The 23,622-nt window shown below is 38.1% G+C and overlaps 2 protein-coding genes across 2 annotated transcripts; both read right to left on the bottom strand.

Annotated features, from left to right (window-relative positions):
- Positions 1-1,489: 1,489 nt before the first annotated feature.
- thoc5 (THO complex 5) lies at positions 1,490-17,417 on the bottom strand. Its single transcript, XM_037681057.1, has 20 exons — positions 17,311-17,417; positions 16,949-17,053; positions 11,411-11,554; positions 10,986-11,099; positions 10,575-10,672; positions 9,425-9,571; positions 9,197-9,311; positions 8,871-9,003; positions 8,693-8,770; positions 8,501-8,544; positions 7,515-7,614; positions 5,604-5,712; positions 5,420-5,521; positions 5,236-5,332; positions 5,046-5,157; positions 4,859-4,962; positions 2,242-2,329; positions 2,046-2,161; positions 1,734-1,924; positions 1,490-1,627 (listed from the first exon to the last, which is right to left on the bottom strand). Exons 2-20 carry the CDS (start codon positions 17,045-17,047, stop codon positions 1,564-1,566), a joined length of 2,055 nt encoding a protein of 684 aa, XP_037536985.1. The 5' UTR covers positions 17,048-17,053; positions 17,311-17,417; the 3' UTR covers positions 1,490-1,563.
- A 1,209-nt stretch (positions 17,418-18,626) lies between these two features.
- Positions 18,627-23,553, bottom strand: tfip11 (tuftelin interacting protein 11). The gene is made up of 15 exons (XM_037680458.1): positions 23,450-23,553; positions 22,827-23,034; positions 22,554-22,719; positions 22,292-22,448; positions 22,064-22,191; positions 21,790-21,951; positions 21,145-21,336; positions 20,838-21,017; positions 20,583-20,717; positions 20,394-20,497; positions 20,102-20,270; positions 19,773-20,016; positions 19,497-19,639; positions 19,196-19,361; positions 18,627-19,034 (listed from the first exon to the last, which is right to left on the bottom strand). The coding sequence occupies exons 2-15, from the start codon at positions 23,030-23,032 to the stop codon at positions 18,688-18,690; spliced, it is 2,499 nt and encodes an 832-aa protein (XP_037536386.1). The 5' UTR covers positions 23,033-23,034; positions 23,450-23,553; the 3' UTR covers positions 18,627-18,687.
- Positions 23,554-23,622: the final 69 nt, after the last annotated feature.

The following is a 23,622-nucleotide window of genomic DNA, read 5'->3' as shown; positions in this document are numbered from 1 at the left end:
CATATATAAATCAGGAGTGGTGTTTTCCTGCGTGCACAGAACAGGCTCGGATCAACTAGCAGCAGCAAAATCAAGTTAAACCTAAAATATGCAGACAGAATACTAAAATTAAACAGTGAAACCCTGGTGGTTTCTTTGCCAGTTTATTTAATTTTTTATTGTTTGACAACAAACGTTACTTTTATAAGAGGCTGATGATCATTTCTGTGTGTTAATTTAACGAACATCTTAAAACACCACAAATGTGCAGCAGGATTATGTTTCTTTTTATTGCTCAACAGCTCCAATTAGAAAAATAAACACCCAAATCAGTTTGCTCCACTGCCACACCATGACAACCCTCACTTTGGTCCAGGATGTTCAGTCTTGACGCTCTCCAACTCGACTGGGATCTAATTGGCCAAAGCTGCAGAGAACAAAAATCCAAAATAATCTACTTAAAATATTTTCTCCTCCTTCTGTAGTTTTCCTTTGCTCTGTCTCCAGTCCTGTTTCTTCTGCACGCTGCACACACTAAAAATAGACCACTGATGGCACTGAACCCTCATAGTCATGAAGGTTTAACCCACCACCTCCTTCAGCTTTGTTCCTTCTACTCAAACGACCTGCTGTTAAAATACACAAAAACCACCAGTCAGGGGCTACATTTTCTAAAACATGCCAACGATGCAGAAACAAGATGCAGCAGTTAGAATCCTTAATATACAATAGGCTGATATAGTTTGCCCAGTGATGCCAAAGAAGAATTGCCTTCCTCAGCTTTATTAGAAGCAGCGACTGCAGTGTAACACTTGACTTTACTGCTGCTGCTTCCAGTTGGAAGTTTATTTTCCTTACAATCTGTTATAAGAGAAACTTTAAAAACTCACGGAGCTAATCACCCCTGTTCAAATTAACAAGATTTGTGACCACTCTCAATGCTGAACCACGTAAAGCATTTAAGTCTGGCATTGTTTTATTAAGCAGAAATCTTGCTGAAATTGGGCCTGCTGAACAGTTTTATCTGCAAATATAAATAATCCGACTCACTTATGAAATGATCATCTTCACCAGAGGGCTTGCTAATTATAACAGCCCTCTCTTTTTGTAATTACATAAAATATTAAACTGAGCATTTTAAATCCTGCTGGACTTGTGCTGCAGTGACACTTCCACTAAATCCGTTCCTGATGGAAAATAATGACATTAACACCTCAGTATGTTGCTATGGAGACCATGATGATGCAAAATGAGAGGTCGAAGTTCAACTGCACACAATGCGCAAAACATTTTACTTCTCAGGCAGGACTCGCTGTGGACATGACTCATCTCACTCCTGCACTGAAGCACAGGAATACTGAGCAGCTACAAAAACCTAAAAATAGAGCAGCCCAGGAAGAGGTTAGGGAGGGCAGAAAAATGAACAAATAAATAAATATGACGTGCACAACAGCATCTGGCTCATAAATAACACACATTGTTTCAAGAAAAATGTAAAGGTGTTTTTATTTTCAAATTTTTTAAAATGATACTTTGTGTATCAAAAAGTCAAAAAGACTGAAAAGGACAAGTATGAGCAGAGGTTTAACGGTGACTGAAGAAACCCTGAGGGTGGTTGAACTTAAATGGCTTCAGACGATTTGGACCCCTAAATGAAAACAGAATAAAAATTAGAAATATATCTATTTAGTGTGCTTTGTTGTTTGTAAAACAAAACATTTAAAAAAGGGTAAATTCTTACATCAACTACATACCTGACAGTGCGCAGGCACATTTTTTCACGAGGGAACTCGCGAGGTCCTTCCACGCTGTCATCTTGCTCTTCTGTTTCCAAATATACGTCCAGGCAGACGCACAGGCGAGCGATCTGATTGGTCAGAAGCTGGTGCCCTGGCCGCGGGCCTTGAAGTTCATTTTTGAACACATTCACTTCGCTCTCCATGGCCTGAAAGAAGAAGGGAAACTATGTAAGGGCAGCGTGTACTGGTAATCATGTAAGAGACGAGACTAGGAAAGCAAAAGTGCAAACACAACGGGGACATTATTGATTGAAATCATTTTCCTACACGCAGGTTGTCGTCAGTGCGTCCACTGCACTCTCCCTTCCAGTTCAGTGACAGAGAAAACAGAGGAGAGACCTCTGGGTAACGGGGACTCAGAACCACTGCAGCATGGAGACGAGCTGAAAGAAATAAAAGGTGTGATGTTAAATAAAAGCAACAGAAAATTAAAAAAAGAGTTCATTATCTGAGGTTGATTTACCTGTGCCTCTTTCTATGATTCCCATAAAATACAGGTCTGTCTCCTTGGCCAGTCCAGCATCAGTTACGTGACGGGTATAAGGCAGCTCCTTTAAAACGAGAGAAATTATTTAAAAAGTAAAAAAACAAAGATATACCATAATTCCCGGTGTATAAGCCACTACTTTTTTCTCACACTTTGTACCCCGTGTTTTATATGCAGGAGAGGCTAATTTATGTCCCCCCCCCCCATAATTATCACAATTTATATTTTTATGTTTTATTTGAAAGACTTCCTGTCGTCTTTTGGCAGCTTCCTGCCGCTGACTAACATTTTCCTTTGACGGAGCTGGGCTGCTGCTCACAGAGCTGCCCTGCACCCACCCCTCTTGAGGGCAGGCTTTTGTTGCACATAATGAATGCCCTCAGGTAATCACATGTACAACGACTCTTGCGCAGGGTTTCAAATTCCTTACCATAACTCCACCCACTCCGTCATCATGTAACCAGAAGTCTAACCTGAATGACCAATGAGGACCATCCAGGACCATCCCACAAGATAGTCATGCATTCATTTCTTCAGATCATTCCCGTATTTTACGTTTCATGCACAGACCTGTTCATTTGTTCAGCGATAATGGAAAACACACGTAGAAGTTCGTACGCTGCAGCTTTCAAGTTAAAAGCGATCGATCTCGCTGTTGAAGAAGGAAACACAGCTGCCGCCCGTAAGCTTTGCATAACGTGTCGATGGTCGGGCATTGGAGACGCAAAGCAGTCAAGTCTGGTACATGTTTTAATAGGTTTTAAAATTCTTTCTGTGTGACACGTTTCATTCTGTGTACAGTAAATATGCGTCCAAGGTCGCATTTTAAACTCTCATCCGAACGGAGACAACAGGAGGGGTTCTTCCCCCACACTTTCCATCATGAGAGCTCAGTGGAGAAGTCGTCAGATTTATTTTAGAGCAGTCAGTCAGTCAAGACTGATACATTTTAAAATAAAAGTTAAAACAAATATTTCTGTGTATGGTAAATATGAGTTTAAATACCAAAATCTCATTCAAGCTTAAACTGGCACATGAAATGCAGCGGAGACAACAAATGGGAGGGAGGAGAGGCTGTTCCCCCTTCCTCCCTCCTGCTCTTATGAGCTCTTTGCCGAGTAGAAATCACGTCATATTTAGAAAGTACATTTAAAAACAGCAGCTGTTATCAAAAATGTTAAACAATAAAAATCAATTGTGCTAATTTAATAAATATTTACCATATTTTATAGGTATATTTGACTTCCGGTCACATGACCTGGATAAGACTTTGGGTAATATTTACTGGTATATACTTTTTAAATAATTTCAGTTATGTAGGTGTTTGGCACCGTTCTGTCCAGTGATTATGCTTAGATAGTTATTGTGTTCATTTAGTAGGTTTAATGGTTTTAACCATGAGTCAGACAGTGAAGCATCATGAAGACTTCTGATGATTATGCAGTCTGAACGTGTGTTGAAAGCAAGCTGTATTCTGTGAAACACTACAACAAGAAAGCGGCTGGAGCTGGACATAGATCCAGGTGATGAACAGCTTAATAACCGGAATGTACAAAATTATAATTTAACGTATATTTAGTATGTGTGGCTTAGAGACAGGTGCGTTCTGTAGCCCGAGAATTACGGTATGTTTGACTGACTTTAAATGAAACATAGTTCACAGATAAGTATAACATGGATATACAAAATTAAGGTTTCCAAAAAACCTTTTTTGGATTTTTCTACCTGGATTATTGAGCATGCATCAGGATAAAATTATCCATCCATCCATCCATTTTCTTTACCCGCTTATTCCATTTCGGGTCACGGGGGTCGCCGGTGCCCATGTCCAGCAATCAGGATAAAATTAAAGTTTGTTAAATTATTTATTCAAGTTAGTTGAAAAATTGGACACAAAAAAGTTGCTAAATAAAAATAAAAAGGACAATTCACTAAAAGGGTATAATTATTTATTTTTGAATTAAGCAATTCTATTATTTCAATATATTCAACAGAACAAATGTTTTTTAAAGGACTGATTTAATTTTTCTGCTGTTGTCGATTCTCGCATTTAACTGGATTTGTTTACCAAATTGTTTATTACAAATTGAACGAGCTACTTTATCTTGCGTGAAGTTAGTTTATCCACGTGAATTTCCAGTTTGATTTGTTTTCCATCATTTAATGACTGACAAGTATTTCCTCACGCTGCAAGAAAAGTCTCGTTTCATTGAAGTGTTAACTTTCAAAAGTGAATTCAAGCAAATATCTTATATTAAAAAGAAAATTAAGTTCAAATCAATTGTTAATTATTAAATTAAAAGGAGTTACATTTTATTAATTAATCTTTGACATCCAACCCATTAAAATTAACCAGATTAAATAAACTCAGTAAAAGTAACAATAATAGTAATACATTGAACCAGCTCTAATAGATTATGTTGAAACAGGCCAGATTCAGCAGTTACAGCAAAATCATTTCATAATTAATAAGATTCCCCTCTTTTAATGTTTATTAAGCAATTTTTAGTTTGAGATGACTATATTGAGTTACACAGTAACAGTATGCAATTCTGAAGAACATTTCAGAATACATGACTTTTTGAAACTTTACCATGTACTCCTGATGACTGATGGTGGTCCAACGTGCCAAACGGGAGATAACCTTGGCAGGAAAGAGGTGCTGGCACTCACTGGAGATTGGAACGATGCTGTGTTCTGAGGACAGATACAAAGTCAGTCTCCTCAAAAGTTAAGAGCAATTAGGAGTATTTGACATACACAGTTGGCAAATATCACACCTAAGGAAGCAAACTGTTTGTGCAGAGACAAGCGGGACTGGACTCGTCCCCTCAGCAGCTTCATGGTGCTCTCCATGTGGCTGGCACTCAGAGAACTTCCCACAAGCAAACCCTGGAAAGACATCAACATTAAGCAGTAATATACAACTGTAGCTCAGCTCCTCTGCGCCACATCTTGATGTTAACACACCTCTGAAGATTCTCCAGGAAAATGGAGTCCGCCGAGGTTCTGAACCCACATATATGGATATCCCAGATCCTCCACATAATCAGCAAAAGAAACAATCCTAAAAGGAAATAATGGGTTTGGTTAAATTTAATTATGTGATTTAGTGTACGTTTTTATGTTTTCTTTGATTACTTAGCATACTCACCCAACTTTATCAAACTGGTAGCGATTGGCTGGATTGGGAGTTTCCCTTCCCTGGTCACTGGTGTAGAGACAGCTGAGGAGAGTGTCTGATTGAAGGAGCTCTCTGTAAACAGACAACTTTGTTAGACTTCTTTTGAGCTCATAAAAGACAGAAAATGTCAAAATTCTTCTGTCCGTACACACACCCAGCACTGATAGCCATGCTGAGGTCTGTGGAGGTGGAAACTTTGGTCTTGACTGTCATAATGTTCAGATTCATCAGGTAGTAGAAGGACAGATGAAGCATGCTGTCATCTGTGGAGACAAAGCAGAATAAGTACATACCACCAAGTACTACTGCGGTCTTTATACTCTCGCTACCATTCCCTCTATTAATCTTTCCAGTGATAGTCCTCCAGGGTTTACTTTACACTGTAATGTGTTAGAGAGCAATAACAGGGTGTGGTCAGGATGGCAGCTAGCAGCATCTAGGGAGCGCATATAATGCTGATGGTTATCTTTCAAGCGTCAATCTCCGCACTAACAGTGAACTCAGTGACACACTGTCACTCACTCACACCTACACTGCTCCCTTTTGCTTTAACTGCACTAAAAAGCCTACTGCAACTGGCAGCAGTCTAAAAAAGTGAATAGCGAGCAGCAGAAACAAAAGCCAGAGAGAGAGTGCTTGTATAAGAAAATTCCTTCAATATTCTATAGGTTCTGCAGACCTACAATGCCGATAGTGTTTCCTTCACATTGCTCCTCACCCTCCCTACTCACAATTTAGGTAGCGTTACGCCTGCAATGCAGATCTCCCCATTATCTGTCACCAGATTCCTTTTGTTGCCAGCAGGGGGACGATGAGGGTCAAGCGATGTCATGTTATAAAAGAGCAGGACACACACTTTTCACATACTCCCCCCCCTTTACCCCTTATTTATACAAGTAGTCTCAATAAGCCACGAGAACTCATTTTCAAGAGAGACCTGTTTAGGGAGCAGAAGGTGGGGGTTAAGGGCCTTGCTCAGGGGCTCAAAGTGGGGCCAATGAGGGTGGAGGGAGGTGTGGATGTTCCACCTTTTCCACCCACATGTTGATGTTGACGGTACCAGGAGTTGAACCTGTGACTTTCCGATCACAGGCCCATCTTCTAACCTCTGCGCCACCACTCCCATACTACATAGGTGAAGAGTCACAGCACAGCCCAGTGTATACAGACCATGTTTCAGATATGCAAGACAAATGGTATGTAGTTATTAAAGGGAATGCTGAGTTAGAACCAGGCGGTTCATCAAGATTAAAAAAAATTTTGATATTTTCATACAAGCTATATGACAAGACTATATTTTTATATCGATGTAGTCTATGTTGTGTTATGATTGTACTTTTAGATCCACCAGTTTGTCTTTCTCTTCTCCCCATTTGTCTGCGCCTAACTTCTCACACCGCCAACACGCACCACCTCTCACTGAAAGCAGCTCACCCACTTCATCGGAGAACTTGCAAGCAGCGACAGAGACGGATAAACACAAGGGAATATATCCAAGAGGAACTGGGCTCAATATTTTGGAGATGCTTAGGATTCAAATTCTCAGATGAGCAGCAGAATAAAAGTATTCTGTAGTGAACGCTGAAAACTCACGCAGCAGGCTACAAAAAGTTTCAGCTATAAAGTCGAGTATGCAGCGTGTGAAGCTGCATACTGCGACTCATGAAGGCTTCACAGTGGAGTCACAGCCGCCCGCCCAAAACCAAACTACTTTACAAAACTCATACCGTGCTGTGTCTTGTAAGAGAACAAGTGAGAAAGTGGTGTGCTATTACTAAAGCAGCTGCTTATCATATCACTAAAGACATGCCTGCAGAATGCCTTCACAAACTGGAAACTCAACCTGCTGGGACTGGTTGCTATAACTTCTGACAAAGGGGCTAATGTCATCATTGGTGAATGATTATTAAATCACCTAATTTGAAATAAGAAAAAAATTAATTTGTCATTCAAACTATTGATATATTATTTATGGACCATATCGTTCAGCCCTATGCAAAATAAAACATGTTTTGCCCCTAATTTGTGAAGACTTCCAAAAAAAAATGTATACATGACAAGTTACCTTTACACTTAAGGTCTAAGCAAAGGGACAGGGGGTGCCTCTTCATCATCTCTCGCCTTTTGTCATCCAGCTGGCAGCCCGTGGTTGTTCGTCTTCTCTTCTGTCAGACACATGGAAAAAAAAACTGTGATATAAAAGGATGAAAGGATAAAGAAAGGCTTAACAGGCTGAACAGAGTGATAAATCAAACGTTAACATGAACTTTAATATGAATTGCAGATATAATGGAAGAAAAAACTAAACACAGTAATTATAAAAATTAGCTTTTTCTACGTTAGTCTCCTCTGTGGCAACACAAACGTTTGGTTCTTCTCTTTCATACTGATCGTAAGTGAGACTACAACAAAAATATTCTTGATGAAACAAACTTTGATTCACACCAGAAATCTCATCAAAACAACTTTATTCACAATTGCATCATTCTGGGAAATCAAAAGGTAATACCAATTTTTTCTAAATGAGATCAAAATTATCAACAGTTTACATTTACGAACTACAACCCCCCCCCCCCCCCCCCCCAAAAAAAAAAAAAATTTTTCAGGTAAAAGCTGTTTCAGGTAAAAGGCTGATAAAATTTTATACAAGCTAAAATGGAAAATAATAAAACACAATATAGAAACTGAGCACAAAATGCTTTTCTCTTCCATATTTCCACTTTAGAACTATAGATGCACACCGACAGCTATAATCTGATAAAATTCTGGTTTGCTGCTGAGTGTGCATGCCCCAGTAGACTCAATTTACAGTCACCTCCCTCAGCCTTAGTAAATATTTCCCAGAACCCCCAGCTGGCCTCCGGATGCAGCAATCAATCGATGGCTGCCAATCTCCATCTCACCAGACCAGTGTGTGTGGAAGATGAGGCTTCAGGGGCAGTTTGTGTGTCCAGTGCAAAAACGGGTAAATTTAGAAACGGCTGAACTTCCTGGCCTTGAAGGTGTTTGTGTGTGGAAACTGTCCTGGAATAAAACTGGCCAATAACTTACGGTTTTCTCTTGTTCTTCTTCTGCATCTGAATCACTCTCATCATCTGGATGAAAGAGGAACATATTTGATCATTTTGAGAACAGAAACAACTAAATTAAACAAAAACTAAGATGACTAAGATACTGTGGTGTTTATTTATCATGTGCACAGACATTAATCATAATGGTGGGCATATACAGTGCTGTATGTACCCTGCGAATCATCAGGAGGTTTGGACAGGGCTTTAGCCTCATCTACATCCCCATTGATTGACACAGTCAGGTTCTTGTCTGAAATGAAATAAAAACAAACCATTAATAAACAATGCTTGCTTCTTATATAGGCAAGCTCAACTTTGTTTTTTGCCATAGTTTATCCTTCCATAATTACCACAAGCTTGGCCGTAAGCATTTGCTTGAACAAACAGTACATAGAGAGGTGGAGGCAGGTGACGGGCAATCTCTGCCTGTTTCTGGGTCTGTTCAAACGGTATGGACAGATAATCCTGCACTGGGAGTGATGCCTGTGAAGATACAGCATTAGGAAGAGTTCATTATTGGCACATGAAACTAACCTGTCACCACTGACATGAAAACTTTTTATTAAAAAAACAAATTACATTTCCAAATAAATCAATTCATGAAGCTCAGGGTAGAAAATAAAATTTTATCTTTTTTTTCCCTTGTTCTCATTCAAAACAAAGTAACTTCTTTCACCTGCATAATAGCATTAAGACCTGGCTGCAAGCTCCTCAGATGCTCCTTCTTTACTTCAATGCTCTTCTGAATTTTTTCCTTTGTGGTCTGAGAGTCCTTGTATTTCTCTGCCAACCTGTATACAACCACAAACTTTTAAACTGCTCCTTGTTCAACAAAAGCTACATCAAAACAACAATTGAGTGAAATAGTCTACGTGTCTACCATTTTGTCATCAAGTTTTTGTACCTTTTCCTCTGTTCAAGCTCCCAATCCAGCCGTGCCAATGTGAGTTGGTGGGGATCATTTTTTGTAAGTTCAGGTCTGGAGATTTCTGTTGGGGCATCCTTGTAAAACTCTTCTTCACTCACCAAATCAATTTCTTCATGTTTAGACCTAAACAGTAAAAACCAGAGGTTAATTACACATATGGTAAGATATGTTTCTAAATGCTGGTGAAGATCCTCAGACATCCAGGACATACAAAACAGTAGTCTGGTTGTTGTTTTTGGATATACATTTCTAAACATCTTAATATGAACCTTGAATGTTAGAACTAAAGTGTGCAATATTCAGCTATTCTTCTAAGCAAGCAATAGGTCGTGTCATCACTTTATTGGTGTCTTATTTTCTATTCAAATATCGAAACTCTTTCGATGCAAATATAACAGAACCACATTGCTAACAGGACCACGCTGCTTGCAGTACCATGCCAACAGAACCACATCGCTAACAGTATCATGCTGCTAACAGAACCACACTGCTAATAGGACCATGCTGCTAACAGTAAGTGTTTTAATATCACTATTTTAATTGCTTTTTATTGTTGTATACTATTGTCTGCACTCTACAGGTTGTCTGTCTAATACAGGTCTCTCTTGAAAATGAGTCCTCGTGACTCAATGAGACTAACCTGTATAAATGAAGGTTGAATAAAAATACTGCTTACTGGAGTGATTTCACAAACGGTAGATTCAATTCAATTCAGTTTATTTATACAGCACCAAGTCAGAACAGAAGTCATCTCAGGGCACTGAACAGAAACATTCATATTTAAAAATAATAAGTTAACATTATTTATCTGAGGAGCAGACTGCTTTGAATTTAACTTCATCGCAGAACTCTCATCTTGAGCAAGCATGAAGGCGACAGTGGAAAGGAAAAACTCCCCCGTGAGGAAGAAACCTCCAGCAGAACCAGGCCCAGGACAAGCGGCCATCTGCTTAGACCGGCTGGGTTTGAGAGGAACAGGAAGGAGGAACAGATGTGTGGTTGCTGTCTTTTTAGAGCCTATAAAAATTGCAATTTGTTCGGTTAAATTGGTGAAATAATTCACTTAATGGAATTTCAAACGAGCCTAATCAAAAGTTCAAAGTCAAATAAAATATTTTGTACTAACTTGAACTCTAGACATTTGCTGATCTCCTTCTGAAGATGCATAACTTCATAGAGAAGGTTTTGCAGCTGAAGGTGAAGCACATCAACTTTTTGTTTAGCCTGAAAGGAAAACAACAAAACACTTGTGATGCTTGTTTGCAAAAACAAACAAAAAACAAATGTATGCTTTTCAAAATTCCTACATTCAAAACTGATATAAAGAACCAACAAATAAACCAATAAGTAAAAAAAAAAAAAAACCAGTCTTGCTCTATTCCACTGCAGATAGGTAAGGAAAAAAGTGTTCGGTGATAAACGTTTCTTTTATGATTAACACAAAAATACCCAGATTCAACAATTGGTTAACAATTGAATGAATAGTACAAAGTATTTTTTGTTTCAGGAATGACAATACTTGACTTGAGAGCATTACCTCATGCGTTTGGTCTCTGCCTCTCTTCAGTCGCATATGAGCCAGACGGTTGAGTTTTTTCAGATTCATAAAGAGGATGCAGCTCTGCATACGCCTCTGCTCCACCTCCTTGCTCTGGAAAATAATAATTAAAACAATTATGATTTGTATACAAGTATTTATTTCCATTTCATATACACTGCACTGGGGTTCTAAAATTTTCTAGATATGTCCCAAAGTGCTGGCATGTGAAAAAATAGTGGCTTTAGGTGTCTTGCAGAGATTAAAGATGCAGCTTCTGCAGAAAATTTAACTCATCTGAGCAGCAACTGCAAAGAAGGTCAAAAGTTTTGTACTTTCTTCAGAACATGTAAGAACCTATATTTCCTACCATTATGTTGACAGAACATAATGTTGGTATGTATTGTTGAAATTGAGATTCTTACTCCCTCCTTGGCTCCACTGGCCTTCAGCTCCTGGATCTCACTCATTAGTTTGGCCAAACTTTCACATGATTCTTTGTACTGCTTGTAGTCCTGTTCAGGGTCTTTGCTGTCCAGCTCCACCTCCTCGTTGTAGACGCGCACATCCTTCGTGTTATAGGAAAAAAACAAAAGCAAAACCATCTATACACACCCCTTCATTGTAAGTTTTATAGTCCCATAAAAATTACTGCCGTACACACACCTGCTGCATCAATAGTTTGAGCTGTTTTTAGGGTTCCAATCAAACTTTTGATTTTTAATAAATGTTTAACTTTATTGCTATTATTTGCTAGAGTTCTCTGGCTTTTTCTCCACAATAAAAATTTGTATCAGCTTAAAAACTCGAGAATTTAATTGTTGATGTAAAGTAGCAGCACTGCTGTTCATAGTTACACATGTCCACTTATAGGTGACGTTATTTTAAAAAGTCCATAAACAATCTGGTCTATACAGTACCCCCTAAAGTTAAATTTAAATCAATTTTAAGTTATACACACATGGAAAAATGTGTGTGTGTTTAATTTAAAAAAATTGCACCTTCTCACTTTCTGGCACCCCGCTGCTGCTGCTGTCGGTGGTGAAAATGCACCTAAAGTTTATTTGCCAGACGCACTGAGCTCAAGTTGTTTGTAATGGAGAACAAGAGGAAAGCTCTGGCCCTGCTTTTTTTCGTTGGGTGAGACATTTGAAACAAATCCAGACAGTAATGTCATGGAGAAGACCTATCTGTGTGTGAAGGAATTTATCAGCAGAGCACAATAAGCTTACAGTATTTTAATGTTTCTGCAGAAGTCGATTCAAAATTGACTGTGCACTCTCACAGCTTTTACTGTTCAAAAGTAATCTTTTTCCCTCTTTCTCTCCCTCATACTCACCATATCTGTCATAATCATTACTGTGAATATATTTTCAAGGTTTAACAATCTTTATTTGTCTTTCTAGGGATACATTTTGCTTGGTTAAAAAGAGCAGTGCTGCTCAGAAACATTATAGACAATAAGACCAATGTAACTGTAACAATAAAAACTTAGTAATAATAACAATAATAATAACAATAATAATAATAATTATTATTAATAAATTTCAACGTGCAGAGATTATACATATTTAAAAATGATTCAAAACTAGTGACAGGGAATTTTTGGTCAAAGGTTATGGATGTTTTTATTACGAGCATTCTTCAAAGTCAAAGTTTCTTTATTTGTCATACACACCACATGTGGTACATGTGGTGGAACAAAATTGTGTACACAGGATCCCAGTTACATCCAACAAAAGTATTAAAATATATATCTTCCCCTCTGACCTGAGAACAAGAAGTTCACAACAACCCAAAACCATCTCCCAAGACACTGTCTTATCTCTGCCCATGAACCATATGTTTGGGTAGAGGGAGGGTGATGGGTAAGAAGGCTGCAGCTGGCTCCAAGGACACCTTCTGAACTCTATATACAAACTTGGTTGAGCTGAGAAGAGTATAAAAATGAACAGATAACGCAGCTCGTGGCTTTTTCTGTGACTAGTTTTCATGTATACATTTATGTATGTGATATGTATATTTATGTATCCCCTCCTGGAATCTGACCTTGCAAGTATAAATACAAGTTAAAAAAATATTCTTACTGTTCCGAGTGTAGTTCTTTTGGGTAAACTATGTTAGTGAGAGATATTTTCTCCAACAATTACCTATACATAAATGACTGAATCCTAAGATTTGACTTGTTCATTAATAACTTTAACAGTTAGAGAAACAAATGAACGGTCCCGTTATGTTTACACAGAGGAACCTTGTACATCCTCCCTGCATTCAGCAGGGGGTATTCTGTGAGTAAAGTGTGAAAGCTGTCATTGATGTTTGTCTGTGAAATGACTGCCTGGTCAAAAAGCCCATGGAGGTTAAGAGGAGTTTAACCCATAATCTTGACTGCTGTTATTTTTAAACATTGAATCAGTTTTATATTTGACTGTTAGGTTTCAATTGCCACTTGAGTTGAGACTAAAGCCCTCAGTATACTCCCGCGTAGGTCCGTACGCGGAGGTATGCACGTACGTCCGCAGGGCATGTCCGCGGCGCACAAAGCTAAATTTTTACGACCGCATACGTGGTGTCGCACAATAAACTGTCCGGCGACAGACTGTCTTGTATGTGACACCAATGTATTAAATTCTCCTTCTTCGTCCCTGACCTGGCCTTTTCATTTGTTTTTTTTGCCAAGAGGCAAGTGATCTCTTCCTCCTCCGTTGACGCCATGACTGAAATGGTGAGAAATGAAGGAATTTGTCACGAGTGTAGTAGTACATATACGAGATATATGCATACAATTTTCACGAGTTCCTCATCTTTCTGACTGTGTAATGTCGTGCATTGAATTTTAACAGAAATGCGAACGAGAGACGTTATTATCTTTGACCCATCAAAATGAATGCGGTCATTTATTTTCAGAATCAAAGTTTAACATCAAACATTTACATTAATTTGGCAAAATATGAAAATAATAACAGACAAGTTTCACAGATAATGAGCTTCAATCACGCGGCGGTGATTGAGGACTTTGCTTCAGATATTTCTAAAATATCTGTACTGATTTTATGAGAAAGCAGAGTTTAAGATGAAATGGAGATTTATCTTACAGAGAGATATGTGAGGGAATTAATCTGTTATGACCAGAACGTGCACGCTCCATCAGATCTCAGCTTGCTTCCGGTACACTTTAGTCGAAGAAGAAACTGTTACCTGGTTGACGATGACTCAATGTCGGTATAGAATCCTTCAGACTCTTTCAGCGTCTCCACTGAGAGCAGCTGAAATCCTTCGAGAGTCGTGCGTGGTGTTCAAACAGAAATTATAATTCCAAAACGTCTCTGGATCATCCTGAACGCGTCTGCATCCAAGAGCTCTAACTCCATCACTCTGTGCGCTCTCTAGTTGAACTCATTTCTGAGTACAGCAACACAGCAACCAACAAACTCCAGCAACTCAGCGTCTCAGCTTCTTGCAACTCCTTCAACTCTTTCATCTCCTTAACTCCTACATGAACTGGGAAGTTGCCACATTTTAAATGGGTCGACTTCCAGGTCATTTGAGAGCTTTTGATTGGTCGATGGACCAGGAATAGAGGTGTGGTTTATGATGTAAGATGTTATTAAAAGTCAAGGATTGTTTAGTAACAAACAGAAAGATTATTGTAGGACTTCAGACTTCGTGGAGTCAAACTCTTCTGTATCTTCTGTAAAGAGTTTAAACATGACATTTTTCTCGGTAAACATTTTAGTTGACCGAGAACCGACCTTTAACATACTTACATTCTTGGCTCATTTCAGACAGAAAATCAAGAAATGCATATTAACCTGATTTCTTCTTTAAATGAGGAATAAAAATCATTACTTACTGTTTATGTAAAATAAAAATGAGTAGTTCTCTTCAACCTGTAACATTGAGTGAACTAACAAAATTTGATTATCAAACATTTGTAAAACAGTGATGATCATAGAGAATTGTCTTTTCTGCTTGATTAATTCAAGAAGGAAAGTCACCAGATGGCTCAAACTGTATTCAGATCAATGAAATAACAGTCTCTGTCCATCTGATAGATTTGAGGTCATCAGGGTCAGATCAGGGTCAGATCAGGTTCACTACACGAGCAAATTAAAATCAGGTCCAGCGTGACTGCGGGAAGGTCTGGAAATTTCCTGTTGGGCTGATCTGATGTGTGGGCTGCAGGGCCAGTGCTCCTTGTTTTTTTTTTTTTTTAAGAACTTTTTATTAACAACATATGAACACAGAACACTGCTGCTGCTAGACTGCCAGCTCTTGTTTTGTTTTTCCCAGACCTGTCAATCAATTCAGTAGGTGTGTCAGCAAATGACCAATTGGCGACCTCAATTTGTCCCGAAGGTAAACGCCCCTTGTCTGTGGAGCTGCTCTGCAGCCGCTCAGGGTGTACGCTCGAGTATGAAGTCTGAACCCTCCGCGTCCGTACCCGTGTACCTGCGCACGGACGGACGGACGCGGGAGTATACGGGGGGCTTAATCTGTGAATGAACTAATAAATTAATATATAAGAGAAATAATATATAGTTTGTTTAAGTTCAGGTATGTTTATTAATTGAATCAGCCATGAACTATAATTTATTAAATTGAAAATATTTATTTAATTATTGTGTTGAAAATTGCTATTTCATAAACATGACTAAAATGTGATACATCTAGATTAATTAATTACTAGGTCTGTATTTAAAATTATTTCATACCATCGCCTTCTGCTAAGGTTCATAAAGATATGGACTGTTTCTTTAAAGGAACTTTGTATATCTTTACTTTACTGAACATCTTTTAACTTGACAGATTTAGTATTAATGGCATATACCATACCACTCTTGTAGACAATTCTGAAATTTAAAACCAAATATATAAGCAGAATCCAACTTGGAAGCAGTCATTTGTCAAAATGTATCAAAAAGATGGTAATGAATGTGCCAGAAAATGTCTAATGTCTACAGTACAACTACGGTAATCCTGCCATAGAGAACAAAAAAAAAAAAAGAGACCTACCGGTATATCTTTTATTCATTGGTGATTGTTGAAAATTTATGCTGTACTTTTTACACTTGTCTGCTGTAGGTAGGTATCCAAGTGAAAATTTTCCTCAAAAATCCACATTATTTGAGATGTAAATTGAGGCTGATAATTTATAGTTTCATTATCCTAACGCAGTACCTTCTGTACTTAGTGGCTGGTGACATAAAACACACAATACCTAAAACAACTAATGGTCCTCAAAAATTGAGCAGGAATACAACTATAGATACTATAAATATAACAAAGACTTTAATTTGGCACAAAAGAAAAGTAACCATTTGTTGTCCAAATCCTCTGTAAGTAATGCACTCATAAAACCTGTAACAGTCAGTTAACTTGGTTTTATGACAAATTTAAATCAGAAATGATACAGTAATCATGAAGGACCCCACTCACCCAGCACGCACACTTTTTGCCCCGCTCCTCTCAGGTACGAGGTTGAGGAGCATTAAGAGTAGAACCACTAGACTGAGGAACAGCTTCTACCCTGAGGCTGTTAAGACTCATGAATCTCTAACCAGAATAATCACTGAAAAATCACATCATGTTGCTGCTGATCTGTTTCATGTTGATGTGTTCATGCGTGCTCATAGACTCATGTTCGTGCTGCTGTTCATGTAATGTTTTTATGCTATTAGTGCTTAGTGTATTTTTAGTTGATGTTTTTTTAGTTCATATCTTAGATGTTATTATTGTTTTTCTTTTAAATTTTATTGTTGGATGTAACTGGGACCCTGTGTACACAATTTCGTACGACAATAATAATCCGACTCTCTCTTAACGCTGTGCAAAGATTAATTTTACAACGTCCCCTGTCGTGGCCCAAAACTCAGATATTCGTTAAAGTGTAGCTATTATATATTTAAGGTACATGAGATGTTGGTCGAAGAAGTACTGTAACTTCTTAATTTAAAGGTTACCTGTTGGTCCACATCTCCGCGACTTTTCTTCATGTCCGAGGTTATTCCTTCACTGCGGAGAACCTTCGATTTCCGCTTCTTTAAAGCGTCAGAAGACATGGCTACCTGGGTGTGAAATAGGTATTTGTAGTTGAGATAGAAACACAAATTTTTGAAAACCTCACTTCTTTAATTACAGAAACACAATATATTAGCACGCAAGCTAATCTCAACACTTGTGTCTCCTCCGAACTAGTAGCTAACAATCGTTAGCTTGTCGGGTAACGCGGCTAACAGCCCTAACATAAAATACATTTAGACTTTGAAATTGAAAGGCTATTATGCATTCATTGTTTATAAAATATTTAAATACATCTACAAACCTTTTTAGTGCCAAATTACGTCTCTAGTTGTAAACTATTATGCATTCACAAAATGGTCTCATTCAGACCGTCTCATCCAGGCTACAAAAGCGGAGTGACGACGGAAGCCCAGTGAGCCCAAAAACCTTGCGTGAGCTCACACGCGCTACACTGCCATCTAAATTTTTTTTGTAAAAATTGTGTTAAATTACACTAAAAATCCATTTAAAATAGCAAAATGTTAAATTGTCACTTTTTATATCAACAATAAGTATTGATTTTAATTGTCGTGTCTTACTAAAATAATTAGTGAAATCCAAAAAGTCCATGCTCAATAATCCAAGTATACAATCCCAACACTTTTCAGTCAGTTCATCTGGACAGTTTCTTTTTTTGCTGAAACGTTTCACCTTCCATCTGGAAGGCTTCATTAGTCAAGGAAACACATAACACAAAACTGATTCTTCCCCCAAACAGCTTACTCCAAATTAGTGAAATCCTTGAAATCTGGGCATTTCATGTGAACAGTTCCAAAAGGCAAAATCCTTCCAGGTGTTGTGACAGTGAGGAGTTGTCTCTTTCAAATTGTAATAAAACAATGGAGATGATAAAAGACGTAGATCGTCTCATTAAATTCAAGATATGTAAAGTTTTGTTGACTAAGTGACATTACAATGCATTTTTCATCCGGTAAACTTGTCCCCTAACTCAAGTTTTGTCTTGATGATCCAATCTTGCCACACCTTTCTTAAAACAATAAAAATCTAGCTTAAACTGGTGCCCATGAGAGCTCATGGGAGGACCTTGAAATCTAAATTTTGGATTTTGGTCTATGAAAAATTATGTGGTTATTAACTTGAGAATGTGAAAAGTTACGTTTTAACTTAGAATTCTGGAAAAATTGGACCAAAATAATTTAATAGCAATCTTTAGACCAAACATCTAATTGGAAGCCATTACCTTTTGAAATACCATTAAAACATTCACAATCAGCAAGGGGAAAAAAGGGAACATCCTCCAATATTTGAGTGTCTCATCTCAGAAACCCTTAAAAGCTGAAGGCTATATTTTTGCATGTGTTCAATATACTTAAAATACTTTTCACCTGAATCGGGAGTTGGTCACCAGGGTACCCTTTGATTGAGACCACATAAAATGACCCACCCATCACAAATATGTACAACTTTGTATAAATGCATCAATTAAACATCTCTATTTTGTCTTCAATTCAAGAAAACATGAGTACATTTGAAAATGATTTATTCACAGCTTGACAGTTTTAATTTACAAAAAAGCACAGAATAAAAATGTGAAGTTACAAACAAGAAACAGTTCCTATACTCTTCTTTTTTTTATCTTGTGTAGACTTGACAAACTAAATGACTAGCATGTCTGAGCTCACTTTGCCATATCTATCAAACTCTGCAAAGATGTGGGAACCCAAGTTTTCTCTCCTTGCACAAACACAACGCCCCTGTCTATGAAGATAACAATACGCCCAAATGTGTACAACTGTTTACCCTCATGCCGTTTGCCTACTAAGGGCATAAAGACAATATTGTTCTCCTCTGCTTTGGTCTGAATGAGATCTTTGAAGTTAGTTGGCACACCAGCACTGATGCCCCTGTGAGCCACACTCTCAGCATCCCTGCGTTCCTGCAAAGCTTCATACTGAAAGTCTTTCCGTCTCTCTGTCTGGGTGAGATATGCAATATTCTCTCTTGCACCAGGCTGCATATAGCCACCTGTTAACAGAAAAAACAGCATGTTACAACATAGTTTGGTGTTGTAGAGACAAAATGCACAGGTGCTTTGTTGTCATGTATTCAAAAAAATTATTTTTTATCTCCTCCAATTCCAAGTGTTTCTGTTTATGTATTACTTAAAAGAAAATGACGATACCAACCCACGCCAGAAGATACTGCACGGTTCATGATGTCCAAAGCTTCATTGAATTTCTCTTTAATGAGCGGCTGTGCCAACAAAACGTCACTAAACATGGTTTTCCAGCCAAGGTACCATTTAGTGATTTCTTCATAGTTCGGGCTGTTGCTCAGCCATGAACACAGAACCTATAATCAACAACATAATAGACACCTTTTTTTCTTCAAAATTTTAATTGAATAAATGATACAAAACAAGCTCATGGAGCTATAATAACCATCAAGTCTTGGTTTGTGATGCTGTGTGTGTGAACTTTCACTGACCTGCAACCATTTTGTGAAAAAGTTTTTGTCCAGCAGTGAAACGAGGCTAGAGGGGGAAAGCATGCCCTCCCAGTCCATCACCCAGTGAAATGGCTCCATCTGCTGCTGGTGAGGATTTATAACCAGTTCTTCCAGGCATAATGCTAAAGAGATTCATAATTCATGATATGAAGGCAGATCAAGGATATTTTGAAAAGGAAGTGATAAAATGTGGAGATAAAAAACAGAATGTATATTTTCATATATAGGTTTGTCAAACATAATATTGACTGCTACCTAGTTTGGGGATGATATTTTTCAGCAGGAAAGCCTCCCATGCACCAACTGTGAAAACATTTTTCCATGGTTGAAGAATGAGGCGGGCTGAAGCATCACTGGGATGCCACCGCTGCAAAGCGTTGGACAGTTTGCTCCTAATTGGTGGGTAAAGAGGCTCGAGACGTGACTGGAGTAGAGGTAGCCATGGATGAATCCATGAATGAATAGGCACTGTGTCAGTTAGAGGGTTCCAGTTATCAACCTGTTGGAAAAGCAAATAAATTAAGTTTTAAATGTAATAATGATTCTAAGAGTGTGAGCTGTCTTCCTGTGAGAGTCAGTCTTGCCTCTCGCTGCAGTCGGGGTAAGATAATCTGCTCCATCAAGTGATCCAGGATCCATGTGGGCAAAATAGGAGTCCACATTTCCACACAGTCCACCATTGGCCCGACCATTCGAGGCTGCCAGCCTGACACACAAGATCGCATCACTGGAATCCACACCTCCCATAACAGCCTGAATGAATAGATTTTTTATTTTGAAAAACACACATAAATAAAATTAAGTTGTTTTAGAAGAGGAAATTATTACCATAAATAAAAAAGGCACTGTATTACGTGTTGGCATGTTTAAACTGACCTGTGGTAAGGATCCATATCTGAATGTGGACCACTGGACTGCATGTCTCTGGATTCAAGGATGGCTCTCCATAGACCAATATCTTCCAGACAATAAGCACTGTCCTAAAATAATCAAAGATGTCAAGAGTACTAGCTCAAATATTATAATTAGTTTAAAAAAAAAAATCCTCCAATTTTAAAAGAATACCTTCAAAGGGTCCCATAAGAAAAGTTTCTCCTTGAGCAGTGGATGAACAACAGATACAGCCAGGTCGGCCAATCCCATTGTTTTATATTCTTCATAATAATCAGTTTGTAATGTCTCAAATATTTGAGCACACTCCTGAACAGAAAAAAATACTAAAATTAGCCATATAATTTTAAAAGATAGAGTTGGAGGTACGAAACTAAAACAGCCTGCTGACTGTAGCTAGTAAGTGTGTTTGCTAAGAAAAAAAAAAACCTGTAGTGTTGGTCCTTCCCCTGGTGCCATGTCTTCAGAAGGAAAACGCTCCACTAAGGCCAAAACAGCTTCCATTCTTTGGATGGACTTTTGCTCTGCCTCTAGTCTGCCCTGCAAAGCTTGTGACTCATGGCTCAAAGTAACCACTACATCTTTTTCATGCTGTAAACGTCTGGCAGACTACAAAAGATGTGAGGAAAAAAAGTTTAGAAAATCTGTAGAAACGGACACATCTTAAAACTTGATCTATAAATATTAACAGCTGTCAAATTACAGTTGTTGAGAAACACTCTTTGTTTTCTCATACCTGTAAAATGTCCTGCTCGGTAAGGTCTATCAGAAGCTGCAGGTTATGCTCAAGCTCAGGGAGAGCAAAGCCAGGTCCCCTTTGATCTCGAGAGGACAAGGTTGGAGGAGCTTCATCTGGAACACTGTGTTTGTTGGACATTTGAGTGTAACTGTAGTACACTTTCTGCTCTTTTCCAGTCATATCTATTACCTAAAACATGACAAATGCATGGGACCATGGATTACAAAGCAAAAATGGCACCCATGAATGTGCTTTTATGGGAAGAAAAATTAAATATACACATGATATTAAGGTGATAGGTATAGTGGTTCCCAAAGAAGTGAGTATATTTACAATTTGGATGAAAATAAAATTAATGCACGAGTATAAGCAGTCACTTTACTAGATTCCAGATTATTAGCACAGTTGGAGGCAGAGAAAAGCAGGTAATGTCGCTGCATATTAATTAATACAAATCAGAGGTTTAAAAGTCGATGTACTCTTTAATGCCTGAAAAACTCACTATATTCTGCAACTAGCACTATTTGTTGAGGCTCATGACTATAACTAAAACTTGCCTATATATAGCTAAAGCTCAATAAACAACAAAAGCTTCTTGTTGCTTCTTTAATTTGGAATTTAAAAAGCTAAATTGAAACATACCTTGACCTGTGCCAGCTCTCCTGCAGATGCCGGTGTGCTTCGATTTGCCATTTTACCTTTAGCCTTCAGCTCATCTATAGTTTTGTAAGAGTACTTAGGTTTCTTTTTTACTCCAGAAGCAGTCGGATCTTTACGCCACTGGCCAAGTTCTTTCTGAAATTCCTACACCAAGACAGTTATAAAACATGTCTTTATAAATCTTAATTAACTTTAGATCTGTAACATCAACCATAAACACAAAAAAGATCAAAAGATAATTTTATCAGCACTTTACCTTTTCTTCTTCTTCATCTGAATCAACCACAGGAAAGTCCTGAAGACTCTGCCGAGTTCGTTCGTTGCCATAAGCACCAACTGCTCCTTTACCTTTACGAACCTTTGCCTCAATTGGGTTTATAATACCTGTAGAAATTAATCACAGCAAAGCATTTTAACTATTGAATTTATCTTAAAATGCAAATCATTTAATGAAAATATTATATTTTTAATCAATTGTAATCACCTTGGGCATTTTTGCCCAGGCCTTTTCCAGGTTGGTAGCCCATTTTTTGCAAAAGTTTCTGTCCAATCCCCCTCGTGTGTTTCTCCCAGTTCCCGATACCCTGTCCAGACTGTATACCACCAGCAAACCTCTGGGATTGATGCCCACGGAAATTACCCTATAAAACAACGTATTCTTATTTAATATGTCATATTCTTGCTTCAATAATGTCCTTTGACCGATTGCACAGCAATGGGAAACATTTGAATGGAAATAAAATGACCATCTGGAGCTTTTTGGGTGCAGTCACACGTGAAGGAGGAGGAGGAGGAGGCGCAGCAGAATCATCATCAGAGTCATCGGAACCTTCTTTCTCCTGTTTCTCCTCAGTTGCAGTCTTACGCAAACCAGCGCTCACAAAGCTCACTGGAGCAGTGTAGTCTTTTGATCTAGCAACAAAATAAAATATATAAACCACAAACAATTAGCTCATTTTTTTTTTTTGTTAATTGTTAAGGTCAAATAGTTTTTGGGACAAAAAAAAAGCTACTTTTACTTCTTGCCACCAAAGCTTGGCCTCTCATCTTCATCTGAATCCCTCTCAGCCCAGATGCCATAAGTTGCCTGTTCCTTGGTCTGCCTGAATCTTTGCCGCTCCGGGTTAAACTCATTGGCCAAATCCCATTCGGTCACCTCGAAGCTCTCCACCTCCACACCTTCATCTTCCTCCTCCCTGCGTCCGTAAAGGTGGGACATTGACATCTCTGTAGAAATAAACCATATCGTTATGAGGTTTAGAATTGTGATGTCCAAATGACTAAAAGGTATCAATCTAATGTATGAGATACATACATCTAGTCTTACAGTTCTGTAAAAAACAAATGTAACATGAAATTACATTAGTCGATTTCTGGGCATTTCTTGAATCTTAGTTGTAGCTTGCTCGAGAAAGTCAATAATTAGTTTAAAATACTATGAACAAAAATACAATAACAATAACAAAGTTAATGTGTAATGGTCAATGATCGCTTTTTAGAGAACGTTGAATAACACTAAACAACAGACCTGCGGAAGCTAATAGTTAGCAACAACAACGAACATGGTGACATAAAATATTAGACACATTACATAATTTGCGTGCTGCAAACCCAAGGATATGTTAATTATTTGCTGACTTACCGAAATATATATTTTATTTTGTTCCTTAGCAAACTTTTTTTTAAGGTGGTTAGAAGAATCTCAGCTAACGTCTGGTTCAACGTACAAGCAAGTACTTCCGGTTTAGTGGTGTTGCATTAAAACCTGTACGTGAACCACTCATCCACAACTCGCCAAAAATGTCAATGAAATTC

The sequence above is a fragment of the Nematolebias whitei genome, chromosome 8 (genome assembly GCF_014905685.2).
Source record: "Nematolebias whitei isolate Nwh7 chromosome 8, NemWhi1, whole genome shotgun sequence".
Lineage (NCBI taxonomy): Eukaryota > Metazoa > Chordata > Actinopteri > Cyprinodontiformes > Rivulidae > Nematolebias > Nematolebias whitei.
This window is presented reverse-complemented; position numbering and strand designations above follow the sequence as displayed.